Source organism: Phyllostomus discolor, chromosome 11 (genome assembly GCF_004126475.2).
Source record: "Phyllostomus discolor isolate MPI-MPIP mPhyDis1 chromosome 11, mPhyDis1.pri.v3, whole genome shotgun sequence".
In the NCBI taxonomy this organism is placed as follows: Eukaryota; Metazoa; Chordata; class Mammalia; order Chiroptera; family Phyllostomidae; genus Phyllostomus; species Phyllostomus discolor.
This window is the reverse complement of record NC_040913.2, coordinates 18,531,048-18,550,595: the sequence shown is the minus strand read 5'-3', so window position 1 is coordinate 18,550,595 and position 19,548 is coordinate 18,531,048. Positions and strand designations below refer to the sequence as shown.

The 19,548-nt window shown below is 32.0% G+C and overlaps 1 protein-coding gene across 19 annotated transcripts in view; it reads right to left on the bottom strand.

Moving 5' to 3' along the window:
- Window positions 1-1,463: 1,463 nt before the first annotated feature.
- RBM26 (RNA binding motif protein 26) overlaps window positions 1,464-19,548 on the bottom strand; it is a 78,196-nt gene continuing 60,111 nt past the window's right edge. For 11 of the 19 annotated variants that reach the window (XM_036011236.1, XM_036011243.1, XM_036011248.1 and 8 more), the window contains 3 exons: window positions 11,461-11,574; window positions 8,047-9,876; window positions 1,484-4,386 (listed from right to left, as the gene is read on the bottom strand). In XM_036011236.1, the coding sequence (XP_035867129.1) occupies window positions 9,787-9,876; window positions 11,461-11,574 (204 nt within the window). In that variant the 3' untranslated portion in view covers window positions 1,484-4,386; window positions 8,047-9,786. Of the gene's footprint in view, window positions 4,387-8,046; window positions 9,877-11,460; window positions 11,575-19,548 lie in introns of all 19 variants that reach the window. The other 8 variants (XM_036011237.1, XM_036011240.1, XM_036011239.1 and 5 more) reach the window with 8 other exon arrangements.

The following is a 19,548-nucleotide window of genomic DNA, read 5'->3' as shown; positions in this document are numbered from 1 at the left end:
ATGTCTAGTGATGATTTACAGATGGCAGGCTATCATCCTTTCTTTTTATTTTGAATTTCTAGCTTTTCTACAATAACATTTATGTGACTTTTAAAAAGGATTTTAAAAGACCAGCCCTGGCTGGCATAGCTCAGTGGATTGAGTGTGGGCTGTGAAACAAAGGGCTGCTGGTTCGATTCCCAGTCAGGGCATATGTCTGGGTTGCAGGCCAGGTCCCCAGTAGGGGCCTCGTGAGAGGCAACCACACACTGATGTTTTTCTCCTTTTCTCCCTCCCTTCCCCTCTCTCTAAAATAAAATCTTTTTAAAATATATATAAAAGACCACATTTATACATACTTTATACAGAAGTATTTTGCAGGCTAAGGTAAAGCTCACAAAATGTGCAATCTGCAAAATTTCACAGGGACTGGCAGTCTTTATGTAAGAAATGTAACTCCTTTAAATAATTTTACCAAGTGTGCCATTATTAAACAAAGTCCTTTCTATTATCTCAAGCTAGAGTCCTCTATTTCACATTCAGATCTGGCTAGATTTTTATCAAGAGTTATGCACTTGGAGATAATGTATTTTCTCATGGAAGCAGTGTCACTAGTGGAAACCAAGCTTATTTAACCCAGATTACAGATGATACAGAAGGTATTTCTGCAATAAAAGAAAAAATTTATCATTTGATAAAATATGAAATGAATATGCTAAATGCTGGAAAAGCAGATTAGGTCAGGAGAAATGTCCAAATGAAAACTGAAAATTATAGAGGGAAGTTCTACACTTTCAGTAGTTTTGGAGGTTGGCAGTGTAAGCACTTGATGCCAAATTTCACTTTAGAGTCTATGGCAGTCCTTCTCTGACATAACACTCCTTTTGTTCTCATTGCTCATGATAAGGAGAAACGTTTCGGTCCCCAAATAGAAGACAAAGTTTCTGGCAGTAAAGAGGCAGCAGTAGTTAGGGAGCATAAGGCATGGAAGATTTGTATTTGTGTGAGAAAAGGAGCCATTAGGCCAGTAATACATTGGTACCAAAGGTGACTTAAAACAATTTAAAGTGAGAATGGAGGGCAAATAGGGGAAGAGGCAATGTGAAGCCATTTCTTAATATAAACATCTTCAGAATTCTCAATTGTGTAATGCCTGAGGGCTACAAATTTTTCTTTCTATTGATGCAAGATACAGGACAATTTTTAAAAATTTAACAACTGCTTTTAGGTAAGACTATTTTATTTAAAATTTTTTCAAAATATAAAAATAATAAACATCATGGATATTTAACAAACAAAACATAATTCAACTATAAATAAAAATGTTGACAACCCCACATAAACATGTAATACTATAAACATTCTAAGCATAAAAGAGTAGTTCTCTAGTTCAAGTTTTACCCTTTTCAGTTCAAGTTTTAGTACTTTAAAAATAAACAAACAAAAAAGCTGCTACAGCTTCACCAATTACTTTTGCTCCACTAAAAGAGCAGGGAATTTTTTCCCCATGCCAACACACACTGGTGAAATGGACACGTATGGGCACAGGCGTTAAAAACTGTAACAGTCCAGTCTCCAGACAAGAAAAGACTCCTTTGGTGTTTTAAGGTTCAACAATCCACAGAAACTGAGTTAAATTAAACCACTTATTAAAGAACCTCTTGTGCCAGACATGTTCTATCATACCCAAAACAGGTTTCAGGATTCTGAGAATCAAAAATAAACATCACATCTATGAATGCTTTGTTGATACTTAAGAATTGAATCTTAAGAACATTCACTAAGGTGCTGGAATGAAGTCTTGTGGATGTAGAAAACAATCCACACATTAACACAAAACTTGTACAATGTAAATAATACATCTCTTTCAACTCATCAAATATTCTATAAATACTTAAGAATTACCCTGCATCTTGTTGAGTAAAAGACAAATGGGAATTTAAAGCAGAGCAGGATTACACCATATTTGGGGACTAGACAAGTTTTCCATTTGAAACAGAGACAGGAAAACTGAGCCAAGCTGAATGATCTTTTTTTAAAATTCTGGCCAGGTTGACATCATTCCTCTTACCCAAAAGAGCTGATGACAAACTGAAGAAACTATTTTCTTTTTGGGAAGCTGGGCACAAATAAATGTGATGTCACTCTGCTTATTTTTAAATTATGGGGTATTTCTAATGGGCTGGGCTCTTTACTAACCACCGACCACGTTTATAATTATGCTCTAAGAATAAGTCACAAGCAATCAGAGATTAAAGCCTAGCAAAGTCTAAAAAACAGGCTCAAAAATGATACTGAAAGATTTTATAGCACCAATGACTTTTTCCTAAGACACTCTGGGGCTGCATCACTTTAAAGTATTATTTACCTTGTAAACAAGACCAAAATATTCAATTGATCTGTATTTTGAGCATAAATATTTATAAACTCTATTTTAGAAAAACAAATATAGCATGACTAGAGCAGCTAGTAGTGTAAAATCCAAGTATATTGAAAAATATAAAGATATATATAAAAAGGCTTCCATAATGCAATCATGCAAAGGTAAACTGCTTCATTCAATTACACAAAAGTGATTCTGCACAGTTAACTACACAGAGCTCCATGAGAATTCTACTCAGGAAAATGAAATAAGAAATCCTTATCTTTAATTCATCAACATGGGAATTTATGTAACTGACCTACTGGATCTCACGGCAATTTCTAAAAAGTGCAATGATCTTGAGAATCAAATCACCTGAACTCTGATTCCAAATGGTAAGTTCAATATTGTTTTGCTTTATTTTGTTTTTAATTTAAAGGCAAGGGAAAAACAGGAAGATGACAAAAAAACATTGAGGGCGGTAGTGTGTGGTCCACATCCAACAACCAGCTAAAACTGGGAGCAGCAAATATGGCCTCTGCAGACAATGTTCTTTGGGTTTCTAATGCAGCACGTAAACCATTACTGGACGGGCAGAGAATCGTTCCTTGAAAAAATACTGAATTAATCTGGGAAAATATTTACAAATTCCCTGCAACTATATGCTAGTTTGCAAATGTAAACTAAAACTAAAGTCTATTTTTAAAAAGGCCTTGTACACTTATTAGGTCATAATTATGTTAGAAGACCTTCCAAAGTATGTACTTTTCCTTCATACCGTGCCTAATATTAACTATGCTGTCTCCAACTAAAGTGGATCAAAATAGATCATTTACGTTATGACTGATGTGTTCATTCTTTTTATTTTTCATGAAGACAAATGCAATGCATACTCAAGAAAGAAATGTTTACAGAACAGTCAACTTTGCACACGCGTACAAAAGGAAAATATAGCATGAACAAGGGTGAATATAATCAACTGCCATTTGGACTTTTCCAATGAAGAGTTTGTACCAGGTATAACCTCCAACTTTTCAAATGCCTCACAAGGGTCTGAAATACTCAAAAATTGATTTCCTGAAAACTGGTTTTGAAATTGATGCCCATTATAAAAAGGGTGTTTGGGGTAAATACCTAGGATTAAACTGAATCATACTCTATAAATAATTCTAAGCCATACTGCTTATTAATAAATAATATGGGCATATACCTTTTAAGATAGAAAACTATGGTCTTTAACAATGTTAAACACACACATTATTTCCCCTTGCTTTTAAGATTGTCTTTGATGTCGTGAGTGCGAGGAAAATATGGAAAAACTGTGTAAGTTAGACATTTAATAGATATTTTTTCAATACTTATACTCCACAGGTCATTCTGCAATACTTGAAAAGACAAAAAATTGTCTCATTGTTGGTTTTGAAGACCTAAGAATATTTAAAAAATTATTCAGGTAAGTGGTCTTGGGAACAACTTCACTAAGTATATTTAGAAGAAATAAGCAAGGGTAAGTAAAAAAGTATTTTACCATCTGTTTGAAATCATTTTAAGGGACTATTCTAACTCTGGAACGTACACCACTGAAACCCCTCTCAAAATTAAACTAAACCCAAAATTAACATTTTAATCATTTTCTTCACTCTAAATTGTTCATGTGAACTAAAACAGCATCATGGCTTTACAGATTTCCTGGACACAATTCTCAACTTGGCTGAGACTGAACTTACGTCACATTAGGAAACCAAGAGGTCTTTTGCCTTCTTACGGTGTATAAAAAAATAAATGGCTATAAAGTAAGGGGGAAAATATTTAAGAATAAGGTAAAACAAAGCAGACACTCCGATATACTTCTGGACTCAGATGTACCCTTAGAAACTGTAAAGATAAAACGCTAATTGTATGTAGCATATGTAAACACCTATTCAAACGGATAAAGGGCAAACATGAAATGCCAGGGTGGTAGCATTGTAACAGTCGTCTCCAGACAGGAACAGATCTTGCTGCTGTAGTCAAAGCTAAATTCAGGCAATGATGGTCTCTCTCTGCTGGAAAAAGAGAAGACTATTAAAAAAACTGAAAATAGTAAATAAATCTAAAAATTGAATCACACCATAAACTGACCTCCAATTTTTCTAAACATCAAAAAAAGTCTATTTGAGAAAGAATCAAAATAAATGTTGTAGACAGATTTCACAAAAGATCAACTATGGCTTAAAATGATTTTAACAAAACCTCTCTGCATCATGCTTCCTTAAAACACTAAGCTGCAAAAATCACAGCCCTACCACATGACTATGATCTAAAAATTTTGGTCAGGAAATGTAGTAACCAACCAAATAGCAAATTTTTAGAGGTGTGGGTAGGCCAAGTAATTTGAAAAAATCATGAACAAATGTCAAGATTTTATATATAAAAATGAAAGCAAAAACAATTAAGATAATTGTTTCCTGAAGATTTCAAAGTAATTGCAACGTATATCTCATTTCTTTAAATTCCACATGATAATCATTTCATTCTTTAGTCACACTATATATGACATAAAATTCTATACTAAGCACAATGATTAAACAACAAAAATAAAAAGGAACACACCAAAATGAGACAGTCCTTGGTATAAAAAGGAAGACTAATTTTGGATGATGGGGAGGTGAGTGGATAGATGAAGTAACAAGAAGGAGCGATTAGGGAGAAGCAAATATAATCAAATGATACCAAAAAGGTAAAATAAAAAATACTTTCAATTATACTAAGTAGTAACATCATACTTACAAAGTGCAAGAAAATTATTTATTACCAAATTAGAAATTTTTCAACTAAGCTATGTTTTCATTAGAAATTACTGAGCAATGGCAGTCATGTTCTCCGAAATTTGTTTTTTTAGGACTTTGAGGAAGCTATTTTGGAAGATTACCTGCTGTCATCTGATAGGTATATAAGAATCAGAGCGAGTAAAAAACCTACTCTTCTCTAAAAGCCTACATACTAGCCAGTTCAAGAAGTTAACAAGAACAAAGCAGTTCCTGAGGTCTGGGAAAAGGAAATCTTCTTCCTGCCTTTCAAATAGTATACTCATAATTTAAAACTAGATTAAATTTCTATCTTAAATTTATAGGGTTTTAGAAAATAAGAAAAACCCTGAGAAAGACCAAAAAGTGAACCTAACCAGAATTTCATGCAGGATATTTTTGTTTTAAAAGGCTAAAAGACTCTTGTGAAAGAAAAAACAATAGTTTACTATAGTACTTACATAAGTTCTAGAAATAGTAAAAATTATTTTCTATAGTTAGTTCACATTATAGGTAAGGGGAAAAAAAGAAAATAGATGATAAAGTTTGCACAATACTGTAATATAGCCATTGATATTTTAACACACCAAACATGCAACTGTTTGCTTTCTTTCTGTAACCCTTAGAACCAATGATTAGTGTTCCAAGTATGACTGGAAATGCCATCCTCACAAAACAGTTCTAATGACAGGAAATCTCCTTCAGTTAAGCTCAGCCATACTTTCTACAGATAATGAGCTCAAAAGTGAAGTCTTGTCTTCATAGTAAACTACTATGATACATCTGGTCATATTACAATAAAACAAGCACTATGGAATACTCTCCCATTCCTAGATGATTTCAATAAATGCCTGGGCATTGGTTAAATATTAAAATTAATTTTGAAAATATTACCTCATCCAACAACATTTAAAACACTGCTTAGGCAGAGACATAAAATACTGAAATATGTAAAATGACAACTCAACCATCCCTTCAGACAACCCTATTCAATCTTTTAACCAATAATACATAATTTCCCTCAATTTTTTCCAATAACAAATATCTACCTACATCACTCTCAATTCTTTTTTCAGTCCCAACTCAGCCTAGATCTGTACCAAAGCAAAAAACTTGTTATAACTGTAATTAAAAATATGTTTCACATTTTAGGTAGCATATTATAATAAGGAAAGAGTTTAAACTTTCCTTAAAGTTTAAAACTTTGAGTTCAGAAGTGAATGGAAAAGTTGCAAGTAGAGAAGAAACATGCTAGTGAATACAGAAGTTAATCTGTACTTCATAGGCTGAATGGAATTTGTGCTGGCAAAGGCAAGCTTTGAAAATACCACATACGAAACTGTACTAAGACATATAATATGAATTATGATAATCAAATCAAAATTGTTTCTATTGATAAGATAGAAATAATAGCAGCAACATGTATGCAGAGTTGGTATAGATGTATTAAATTGTTTTAGATTAAACACTTATAAACACCAGGGAAGCTACAGATGTGAAAGGGATCTTAGAGATCATCTAGTCCAGCCACTTTCATTTTACAGACAAGGAAACAGCCCTGGATAAGTTAAGAGACTTGTCTAAGGTCACAGAGTGAGTTACAGAGCTGGGACCAAAAGCTAAATCTCTTAACCCTTGTCCAGCACTCTATGCTAGGTCATGTTTGGATATAAAACATTAGTAGGATGGACTAGATTGGTGGCTCTTGCCATTTCCGAAACCAAAAAGCTATTTTACTCCTGCAACTGCCTACAACATTTAATCCCCTAAAATATTAATGGCTTACTAATTGTTACAGATATTCCACTAGGACTACACATGCATTCCTGTCAGCATTTGTAACCCCAGTGGTGCAATGCTTAATAGCAACAGTTTGGCAAAATGGTCCCAATGACTGAGAAGACCTTCAAGAGATATTTTTGAAAAATTGGTAAGAATTCACAAGGAAGGTAACTGCCACTCCATTACTGGAGGTTCAAATATGCATTCATTCATTAATTCATCCAACAAACATCTTAGTGCCCAGTAAGAGTCGGGCTTTGTGATAATCACTAGAGATAAGAAGATGAATAAGACATGGTCCCCTTCCTAGAGGAGCTTGTAATCTAGTGGGGAAGACAGACGGACGTATAAACCAGATAAACTGTATTACAACATAAGTACTTGTAACAGAGATATGAACAAAGTGCTGTATTAAAAGGGAGGGTAAAGGTATAAACTGGCTAATGACCAAGAAGTCTACTAATATTGTGCAAGAACTACCATATTTATTGCACGCATGATGTCATGCTCAATCAATCATTAAAAAGGAGGTAGCAATGTAGAGTTTTTCAAAAAAATTGATAGCTGGCACTGGAACCAGAATGCATACATTTAAACCTAGTCTTTCCCATGACCAGCTGTGACTTTGGACAAGTCACTCCATTTCTATTAGCCCAAGTTTCCTTATCTGTAAAATGGAAATTAACAACCACCTTAAAGGGTTATCTTCAGTTTTAAATGAGAACAGATGAAAGTACATGTAGAGTACTAGTATTTGAAACATTAATTTTAATAGTTCAATAGCAATGAAAATCTAATATTTATAATTAAAATCATATTAATGCTAATAAAAATATAATTGTGAGCCTAATGAATGTTGCTAGTATTTAATCCCCATACTTCAGGACCAAACTAAAATAAACTTGTCTTCAGATTCATTCACAGCAAAATGGCTTACCTTACTAGAGAATGTAAAACTAGGAAAAGTAATTACCTATTTGTGAATTTAAATAAATAATAGGTCATTTCAGTTACTTTATAAGGTGATTTATGGTAACTTTTAAAATATCAGGCAAAAATTTACTAATCAGATTATGAAGCCAAAAATCATCATGGAGATTTAACTGGCCTTTAAAAGATTTTCTTTCTTTATAATACCTGTTTGGTGTAAAGAGAAGAAACGTGAGCCTCTGCCAATTTGGCACTTTCACGACTACTAAAAAGAAAAGAAAACAAACTTACCTAACAAATCAGAATAGCACACAGTCAACATACAAGAGACTATATAAAAGTATATCACATATCTAAATAAAGAAGTTTTCAAGTAAAGTCACCATTTTGACAAAAGAAATTTGATTTTGGAATTTTAAATACAAACACAATGTGCCAATTATAAGTCAAAATATTCCTATGAAATAGTATTACTATCAAGAACATGTATGTAACTTTAACCCTGAGTATGGAACAAACCCACTAGTCACCCCACTGGCCGAAGACTATGGGTGGTAGAATTACAGTTTGTGATTGTGAAGACCATAGTATGTAAAGAAAGTGCTGTTTGTAATGTGATTTTTAATGTAATCACTATAACCTCAGAAGGAGCAGAAACACTTGTAACCGAAATGAATTTAAAAATGTAAATATATCATCTCCCACCCCCTCATTCTACAAAGTATGCATTTATTTCCTGAATCAACTTTAAGTGATCATGTTCACTTGCCAGAGATACCCACATAAAATATCACAATATTGTTGCAAATGTCAAAGATTTTTATACAGTATAGGAAGTGCACACTTAAAATATCAGACTGAAACACTTACCAAACAGTGTTTTCCTAAAGCAGTATCTATAGTACATTTCTTTATTCATACATCTTCAAATGGTCAAGTTTTCTTTCATACATCCAAAATGTAATGTGATGGTTTTCTTATTCACCAAATGTTAGCTCTACTTGAAGTCTGGTTCCAAACTAATCAGCCTGCTTTTAAATTTTAAGACATCTGTTGAAAATTTATAGGATCAAACCAAACTGAAGTGGTATAAATTTTAAACATTGGATTGTACATTATTGTAAAGGTACCAGTAACCATTATTATTAAGAGTAAGTTAGTGATTATAGCTCCTTTTGTGATAATTGGGGGGAAGGGTATATTACCATCAGGAATGGTCTACTTTAACTTTTTTTCTTTTCTTTCTTTTCTTTTTTTTTTTTTAAATCAAGGAACATTGTATTGTTTTGTTTGTTTTTTTTTGTCATTACTTTTTTTCTTTTCTTTTCTTTTTAAGAGACCATTCCACTTTATTTTAAACATCTGAATGCATAAGAAGGGAGTCATATGCAAAGCAGTCATACACCATTATCAATGAAACCCATATGGTAAAATACATACACAAGTCCAACAAAAGGCTAATACATAGTAAAGCCTAAGCATACTACTATGTAATAATATGAGTACATACTTGGAGATTTTAGTTAGAGTACTATGTTATCTATTCATTTTTGAAAACATTCATTAAGATTTTAAATGCAAATTCATTCCTTATTTGGAGTAAAACAAAATCCTCTAAGTTATAACAAGTATTGGTCATAAGTTTTCAGACCTATTCATTAAATTACAAAGAACCCAAAGAATTCCATAATGTTCAGTAGAAGTTTGTAATAAAAACATTGCATGTTTCTAGTATGTCTTTAGCAATTGTTTACTGAAATAAAATGCAAACATCAATCTTTCAAAATACAGGATCAGAAGGTAGTTTTCTTCTCTTTTGTCTATTTGTGAAATCCATCTCCATCACATTTACCAAAAATTGTTTTTACAAATATGTAAAAGTACATTAGATAATACTAATGAAACACAGGTAGAGTTCTAGCATATGTAGATCAATGATCAGTCAAATCATCTTCTCCAAGAACGAGATTCATTGTCCTCTTCCTCTTCATCATCATCTTGAAGTAATGAGTCATCCACCATAGACTCTTCCTGAAACTTTAGGTTAAAATGCATTTAGGAATTTACACAAAAAAAAAGAAAAAAAAAGAAAAAGGTGACACTTTTAAATACACATTTCTCCCAACAGAGTCGAATACAAAAAAGGTATTTCTATAGCTAGAACATTCAAGAAACAAAGAAAAGCAACCTTTATGGACTCAGTGGTTTCTCTACAATATCTATTCTCATTTGCATCATACAGGCACTAAAGAATTATCAAAGTAAGCCTTTGTACATGCCATTTCCCCTGCCTCTCTTTACCAAATGATGCTATCTTCTGCAAAACCCTGCTTAGAATTTTTTTTTAAAGAAAACATCAGTAAGTCTTCTCTGACTTACCCTAACTCTGGACACTAAATCAACCAACAAGTTATATAAAAATCTATCCAGATTTTCTACTGTATGTAAACAAACATTTTCTTTATAGCACTCCTTTATTTTCTCTATTCCTTTTGTAAGACCTTCTAGGACTGCTTTTCAAACCTTTCAAAATACCTAATACCAGGAGCTCTCCTGCTTTTCTCCCCATTCAATTCAAACTCATGGAAGGACATAGGTATAATCTAAAATATAAAATGACAAATCATGTATATGAGTTCAAAAGACACAATTTATTCTTGCATTTGACTATGGAGATGTATAACAGCCTTGAATGCTCTTCTAACAAAGTGAAGTGACACTATGAAAATCTAAACGTAAAACATGGGTTCCTTTAGTGCCCCTACCTTACCTCTATTTCTTAACTTCCTCACTTTTTTCCTATAGCTTATTAATGATTAAACAAAACAGAGTTGCTTATTCTTAATACTGGGTTGTTCAAAGGGCTCCCTGTTCTTTATGCTCACAAGTCCAAGTCATCAGACTAACTGCTGTTATTCAAGAAAAATGTAATCTTCCACACCAACCCTCCACTCAAATATCCTCTCAACTATATTCCCCATCTCAGCTCTCTCAGTTAAGGAAAGCTTTATTATCACTTAGGGTTCAGCTCCACTGTTAGCAACTCCTTCAAGATTCTTCTGGATGAAAATAATCACTTTTTCTTTTGGATTCCGACGGCATATTGTTCAAATCTCTATTCAGCGTATCAGTGTGCCTTTTATTATAATTAGTTTCTTTGTGTCTGTTACCACCATTCCCCTTTGCAGATTATAAGCTCCTTAATGACAGGGACCGTGTCTTATTCATTTTTATGCCTATCACAGTGTCTACAATATAGCAGCCATTCATTCTAGTGAACTAAAACAGTATAAATTAAAATAAAAGATACCTGAAAGATTAATAAAGCAACTGAGCATACTCTAAAACCTGAAGTTCCTGTGGATAAAAATCTAATGAATAATTATTTTCTTCTAACAGTAAATGAAAACTGAGTATGGGTGATTTTAATGTATTCTTTTTGGATTAGCAATCCACAGATTTCATTAATCCAGAAAACATAAAGTTGTCTGCATTTATCTGCTATCCCTGCCTGAAATATGGCTCAGAAATAAGGTTTATGTTAAAATTATAGCCATAAATACATTTTATATAAAAATGTGAACATGTAAGGACAAAACTAAGTGAAAAACAAAAACATACTTCCTCTTCATCAGGTTCAACTTCTTCTGTTTCAACAGCTGAAATATTAGTTATTGGTTTATTCCATGCCAGTTTTAGATCCTGCCCTTTGAAACGAGCTCCATGAACAGCAGCCTAAAATAATTAAGACATGGGAATATAAAACATTAATAATTTCGGAAGAAAAAAATAAAATGTTACAGAACCCAATATTTAAATTAAATTAGCTAAACACAGTGAAGACAGCTGTCAATTTGCTTTCTGGTTATTCTCTATTTATGACATATTATAATGTACTTTTTATGGTTATTTCTAACATCAGCATAATGACTGGAAATTCCTTTACAAAGAAAACAAGAACAGTTTCTCGTAACTGATTAGAGTTAATTCACTACTGGCCACGATTTGACTAGAAGAACTATGTCTAACATGTTTACAATACAATGATAATTGCCATTCAAGGCAACAGTCTCAAAGTACTTCAAGATGCTGAATCGAAGTCTAAATTAGAATCAACAGGCTAAATGTTATTCACTGCATTTTAATTCTTAATTTACAAATGGCACATATAGTAACTATAATTAGAAAACTTTAACAGAATTATAATTTTTCATGTACAAAATAGCACACTATTTTTCAATTACATCACGTGATCACAAAGCGTTTGATATATTACTGTTATAAAATATAAATAAAATATAAATATCTCAAATCCTGAACTTTTCTCTTACAAACTGAAGTACTTTCTACAAAGCTTTCAGAGTGGCATATAAAACAAACGTAATAAAGTCTAAGTATTTGCCACATTAAGTGGCTGCTTTGGAAATTGTGCAAGTTAAAGTAACATGGACTAATATAAATCAAAGTAGGCAACAAAACAAAATAGCACAATGTCAAAGTACAGCATAATGTGAAATGTAAAAAGTTACATGTTCAAGGATCTGACCATGAGTAGTGTGATATTCAAGTCCTCAGGTATAAAAAATTTTAAATCTGTACATATAAATTTATGATAAATTTAAAAGATTCAAAATGCAGCTCAGCAGTCTTTAGTCCATAGCCTTCTCACAATTTCATGTAACTAATTTTTTTAAGTACTTAATACATAACAGTTAAGTTCAGAAACAACTTGTAATTTTTGAAGATATAATTATTACATAAAAATATATTACTGTGAGGAATTCCAATGGTCTCATGCAAAATGTTTACTCAAAAAAACTCATCATCCAGCTAAAAAGGCAAAAAATGTTGGTGACATTTTCTATAAGTTCCTGACAAAAACTTCTGATGACCTAATATTGTAAATTTCTATATTCAGCATATGCCTCTTCATATTTATAAGGCAAGTCTACAATTCTCTTAAGTTTTAACTTTAAAATTATTTACAGGATGATTTTCAAAGCTAGGTATGTTTAGCTTTCCATTAACTGTTATGTTAGAAACTTGGCCACTTTGCTGTGTAAATGTTTTAAATAACTGAGCTCTTGCCTTTTGAGGATATAACCTTATTTCATGTAATCTGTAACATAAAATCTTTTGTTAAATTTATTGTATTTTTTCCATTACTATGTATTCTCCTTATTTCCCTTCTTCAGTATAAAATCTTTAAAATTTAAAAATTTCTTCTGCAATTCACCCATTTTATTTTTAAAAAACTTCAAGTCACATGAATGAAAAACATAATCCATTATTACTCCATCCTTAAGTGTAACCACCATTCAATGAAGAGCTTGAAAAAAACTCCTACATAGATACTAAAAGGGTTTGCATACAAACATATGTATGATACATATGTGGAAGCATACATATGTATGATACATATGTGGAAGCATACTTTACCGGTTTTACAACTTTCTTTTTATATTATTAAGCCATGTTTTTCATAGATCCTTTCCCTACATCCATACCAATAAATATATCACTTTTCTTGAATGGCTACACACACACACACACACACACACTTATCATATTTAAACCAATTTCTTGAATAGTTTTGTCATATTCACAAAATAATTTTTTTCTCAACTGGACATTTTCTTTATATGCATGTTTTTCTTCAAGGAGGAAGGGTTGCTGCTGTTTTTGCCACAAAGAAGTTTTAAATTTTCATAAACTGAAATTTATCAACATTTATCTCTATAGCTTCAAGATTCTCAGCGAGGACGTAAAAAGCTCTCTCCACACTAAGAGTATTTTCAGAGATCTTGAATTGTTACTAGTCTTAGGTATTAAAACAAAATTTATTCAACTTGAATTTAGTTTGATATAAAAAAAATAAAGACATATGTCTTTTTTCTTCCAGTCAGTTATCCCAACATTATTTAATGAATAATTTGGTTTATTCCCTGATTTAAATACAACATCTTCTTTTGTTATTTGCTAAAATTCTTGTATTTACTTAGGTCTATTACTAAACTCTATTTTGTTCTATTACCACCCTATTCCATATCATTACTATATTAATTATTTCATGATAAATTCAATGATCATCCTCATACTTTTTAGAATATTCCTAGTTATTTTGATGCTTTTTGTCTTTCTGGCTTTTTATTTTTTATTTTTTCTTAAAGATTTTGTTTATTTATTTTTAGAAAGAAAGGAAAGAGAAAGAGGGGGAAAGAAACATTGATTTCAGCCACTGGCTTGGAAATTGGCTGAAAACTGCTCAACTTTGATAAAGAGAAAAGTGAAATAAAACTGAAATGAGTTGCTATTTTACAAAAATAAAACTGTTTGATATGTCACTATGACTTACATATCCACGGATTTTTTAAATAAGAAAATTGGTACAACTACTATGTATAGTACACACTATGGCAAGAGTGTGGAGAAAAGGCACTCAAACATATTTGGTGACTTTGTTCAGTAAGTTAAAAATACTAATGTTTACAAAACATATCTTTGGTGGGTAAGCAAGTATGGTACAACCTAGTATGGAGGGCAATTTCAGAACTATCCATCAAAAATTTAAATGCACATATCCTTGCACCCAGCAGTAATGCATCAAGAACATACCCTATAATCATACTCACATGTGTACAGATAAATATGCACCAAGAGTACTTTCACTGCTGAACAGTAAGAGAATAAAAACAAAGCCTACCAATATGGCTGATTACATTTGGTGCATCCATATAATGAAATACCTATGCAACAACAAAGAAATAAGGCAGCTCTTAATATGAAATTATCTGAGGATAGACTGGCATTGTGTAAAAAGTCAAGGTAAAGAACTCTGCACATACACTATCATTTCTGTGAGGAAAAGATATATTCTTGTAGATTCATAGGCTCATTATGAAAACATAAACAAAAAGACACCTAAAAATATTTGTAATGTCTGGGAAGGGAGAAAACTAAGGATAAGGATGAGAAGACAATTTACTTCTTATTCCACAACCTTTGGAGTTCTTACGTCATGACCATGTATTATCTATCAAAAAAATTAATTGATTTTAAAACTAAAATTTAAAGCTATATTTTAAAGTAGAAAAAACACTCAAATGTATAAACCATCAACCTTCAACACAATGAACATTATCAATACATTAATGTATGCTGTCAAAATTCAATAATTTTTGAAGAATTGTATAACCCCTACTTTACTGAACCATATTTTGAAACTGAAAAGGAATTTTTTTTAAAAAGGGTTGTTAATTCATCTAATTACTATATAAAGTACAACTACAACCATAACAATAAGTCAGAAAGACAAGATGATTGTCATCTAAAATTTCCTTCCTCATTTAAAATTTTTACATTCATTAAAATGGTCTCAATGCCTACAAGTACTTTGAAATATGTATACACAGTATATACCTAATTAATAAACCATAAGGAAAAGAACTCAGAAATATTAAACTTTTCTTCTCAGCAATCATATTATCTGTGGTAAAGATGATATTTTTATTTTCAGACATATGCAGAGCATAATTATGCTGTTGTCAGTGAAATGCTGTGTTTTTAGCATGAAAAAAGACAGAGATACAGAGACCCTGTGATTATGTAAGTGCAGTAAAAAGCATATAATCCAGAATTAACTAGCAAGTATTAGTCCAAGTTCTTCTTCTTTCTTCCTACCTCTCTCTGAGTACGTGTGTGCATGTGTGTACAAAACCCTATAGAGTTCAGAATTAAATGGAAAAATATTAGCTTTGAATTTTCTTTATACACGTATATATATGAGAATACACATGTATGTATGTGTACGTGTGTTCATGAATGTATGTATATACTTTTTACTCCTAGCTCTGACCACTGGAAAGGATAGTGACTGTAACATACTCAGTAGTAATGAGCACCCCTAGTACTCAGGCTGTGATCTCTAAATACCTTTGCTCAGTTTAAAAAAAAAAAATCAGAGCTCCTTAAAAAAATGGCCAATTCCCAGGACTGGAAGAGAAAATGAGTAAGATCAACCCAGAACACCTTTTCATACCAAAAGGAAAGATACTATCATAATCCATTAGGGTCCTGTCAAAAGGACTCAGAAACAAACTTTTAAACCAGCTGCTGACCAAAAGTTGGACACCACATAAATAACTGAGAAAAATGGATCAATACTCATGAAAAGTTTTGATCTATGAGTTCATGACTGTAGGATGCCAATCAAGATATCTCAAAATATGAACCATATTCTGGATCCTTAAACAAAGGAGTTTAAAAAAAAAAGAAGAAGAAAATTGGGGAATGTAAACCCTGATGGATATTCAATAATTCCTAGAAAATATAAATTATTTTTTGGTGTAATAATAGTAATGTTGGATTATGTTTTTAAGGCTCTAACATTGAGAGATACACTGAAATGTTTACAAATGAAATTGTATCACTGAGAATGGCTCCAAAATAAATGGAAATGTTGTAGTGGGTGAGTTACGAACAAAATAAGATGGGCTGTGTGTGGGTAATTGCTGAAACTCTATGATGAACATAGGGGGTTCATTTCATAATTCTAATTTCTATGCTGTGAAATGTAAAGGATAACTGTTAAAACATTTCATTCATAGGCCTATTTATTCTTGCACATCATCATTCAAAGTTTGAAACAAAATAACAACTAAGGAAGCAGGCATATGCACAACAGAAGGGGGGAAAGGCTAAAGATCTGACAAATGATGGAGGAAGAAAAAGGAATGAAAAGTAGTTATAAGGTGGGTTCAGTTATCTTACGTGGAAAATGGTTCTAGAAATAATTAGCATTTGGAAAAAACAGAGTTAAGCAAAATTAAACAGATGTGTTTACCTTCTCCTTTTCAAGTTGCTCAGATTATCAATCTACTTGAAATATATAAAATGCAGCTTTTCACAAACTTATCTAACAAGAGAATCCTTTGTTAGCGGAGCTCTTGCAGAAACCAGTGTTCTGTAAAAACTGTGGGAAAACTGACCTAAGGTCAGAAGAGTTAAAGCTGCAATCCCACCCTAGCGTACCTTACATTTTTAGTAAACATAATGATTAAAACTAATCTATAAAAGAAAGCTAAAACCAAGTTTATTTATGTTTGTAATAACCACAGTATACAATGTTTAGGCAGAAATTACATTAAAGGACCACAAATTTAAAAAAGAAAGGTAAAATCTAATTTTCAGAACTTACAGGGAAAGACCTCTTTCCATTCCTTAAACTCTGGAGTCCAAGCTACATGGCCACTTTCCAACAAGCTTTAGACTTAGATTTACTAATTCTGGTAGCACAGTGCTTATCATATAGCATCACTTAAAAGTGAATCAGTAAAAACATACACAAAAGACTATGCTATATATATGATTTGATTTCTCATGATTGAATTCACTTACACATATTGTTCTTGCTATTAATTTACTATTTATTCAGTCAGCCCCATCAATTACTAGCTGTTATTGCACTATTCTCTATGAACCCAATTTTGTATTTCTAACTTCAGGTCTAAAGAATAGGAATTTTGAAATCATTTCCTCTTTCTTGTCTTTCTTCAGTTTCCAAACATTTCTCTTTCTGGAAAAAACAACGCCCACAATAATAGTTTAATAGTTTAAAAGTTATTAAGTAATAGTTTATAGTTTAATAGTTATTAAACTATAGCTAACATTAAGAGGATTTACTATATCCCAAGCATTGTTCTAAGTACTTCACAATTTGTGAATTAGTGAATCCTCACAACTACTGGGAGTTGAAGCACAAGTGTCAAAAATATACTAGTAGAATAAGATTCTTTTTCCTTTTGAAATAAAAAGCTATACACTGATGCAGACACTGGCCCACAGTGTCCACGTCATTATGGATGAAATGAGACACTCACACAGACTACCGAGTTCGGTGGAGGAAAAGGGACACCATGGCTTTTCTCTCAAGGGGAGCAAAAGCTGCAGCCTCAGCTTTAACAGGCCTTCATTGGGTTTCTCTGCCTATTACCTGATGGTCCTCATTTACAGATGCACAGGTTTACTTTAGGTGCTTGCCTTTTATAGAAAACAAGGGAGCCAATGCTGCTAATTACATCACAGAAGAGGGATATTTGCAAATGAAAAGGCCAAAGTGGTTGAACCAGTTACACTGGTCCTTGGAAGGTTTAGGATGATTTTTAGGAAGTTATTTTGCAGTAAATGTTTGCCACTGGAAGCTGGGCTCACACCATGCAGGATGGTCTACTACAATACACCTCTTTGGGTTTGAGGCTGATTTCTATTAAACAGAAGATTAACCATCCTTTTCTAAAACTGGATCCTTATATCTTACAAAGGTATAGGAACAATTCAGAGTAGGAAAAACAACATTCTAACCAGTCATGGGAAGAGACTACTTTTTCCTGTCTTGTTTGGATACTCATCTGTTTTTAGTACATGGGATGGTGATAGGAAAATGGAAAATAAAGCAGTAGGAACCATCTTCTAACTAGTAAGAATCAAACCATAACCATCTTAGCCTAATACTAAAAGTGTTCTGTTTATATTACTCCTAAAATATGTTGGCCTTTATCCTAGGTAAAATTTCTCACCTTTCAGTTATATTTGAATGTCTCAATTAACTTATCCCTGTACTTTCACTTTGAAATATTTTGTATCTATCAATTATAGAAAATAGACATTCATTCATTCATCTACAACAATGGTTCAGAAAATAAAAATATTAGAAAATAAACATTAGCAAAGGCTGACAAGTTTCTTGAGGTCTTTCATCTTGACTTTATATCCTCCTACATTTTCATATTAAAATTTTACACAATGGTGATGATAAGTGCAATATCTTTTGTACATTTTAAGCATTCTTCCATGACAAAATTAAAAATCAGCACCCCTATGTCAAACATACCAATTTTTAAATTTCTGAACTTAATGTTCCCTGAAATCCAGAAGTTTAAAAATCAGTGCTTTAGCTTGTACTCTGCCTGTATAAGCTTCAACTGAATTTTCTATTCTCTTCTAAAACAGAATGTTACAAAATTTAAAGATATGTTATGGCTTAAGGAACATTATGGTTTAACAACTTCTACAACTTAATTCCAAATGTTTATCACATCAATGGCAGTTTCTCCTTTTAGCCTATTCAGTAAATCCAACTAAAATGGTTATTTATCCTGAAAAGATAACTTACATTATATCTAACTTAAGCTACCTTATCACTTACTCAATGTTCAAGTCTTTCTTATACATTAATCCCCAGTCTTTTTAATTGACTGCTATTAATTTGGTATATACATATATATATATAAAATGAATAAATTTATACATATGAGGTAGAAAAATTAAGAGTCAAGAAAGAAGGTAAATGTCAATAGGTCTTAGCAAGAGCAAAACCTCCAAAAACTACTAAAAGGCAAGAGGCTTATTTTCCCCCTCATTGGCCACATAAGTAAGCAGTGCGAAGTAATACATGTATTTTTGAAGTTGTTACTAAATCCACAAACTTGACAATATATTTTCTAACCATGTATACAATAACTAACAACTACCATTGTTTTATAATGTGACTACTTCCTAAAAAATAAAATACAACTCATGTACCTAATATTACACTGAAAATTATCACTGAAGCCATCATTTAAAGGAAGCTTATTCTTAACTTGTATTCAACAATACCTTTGAGGGAAAACATTATCAAATATCTACTTTTCCAATATAACATTTACATAT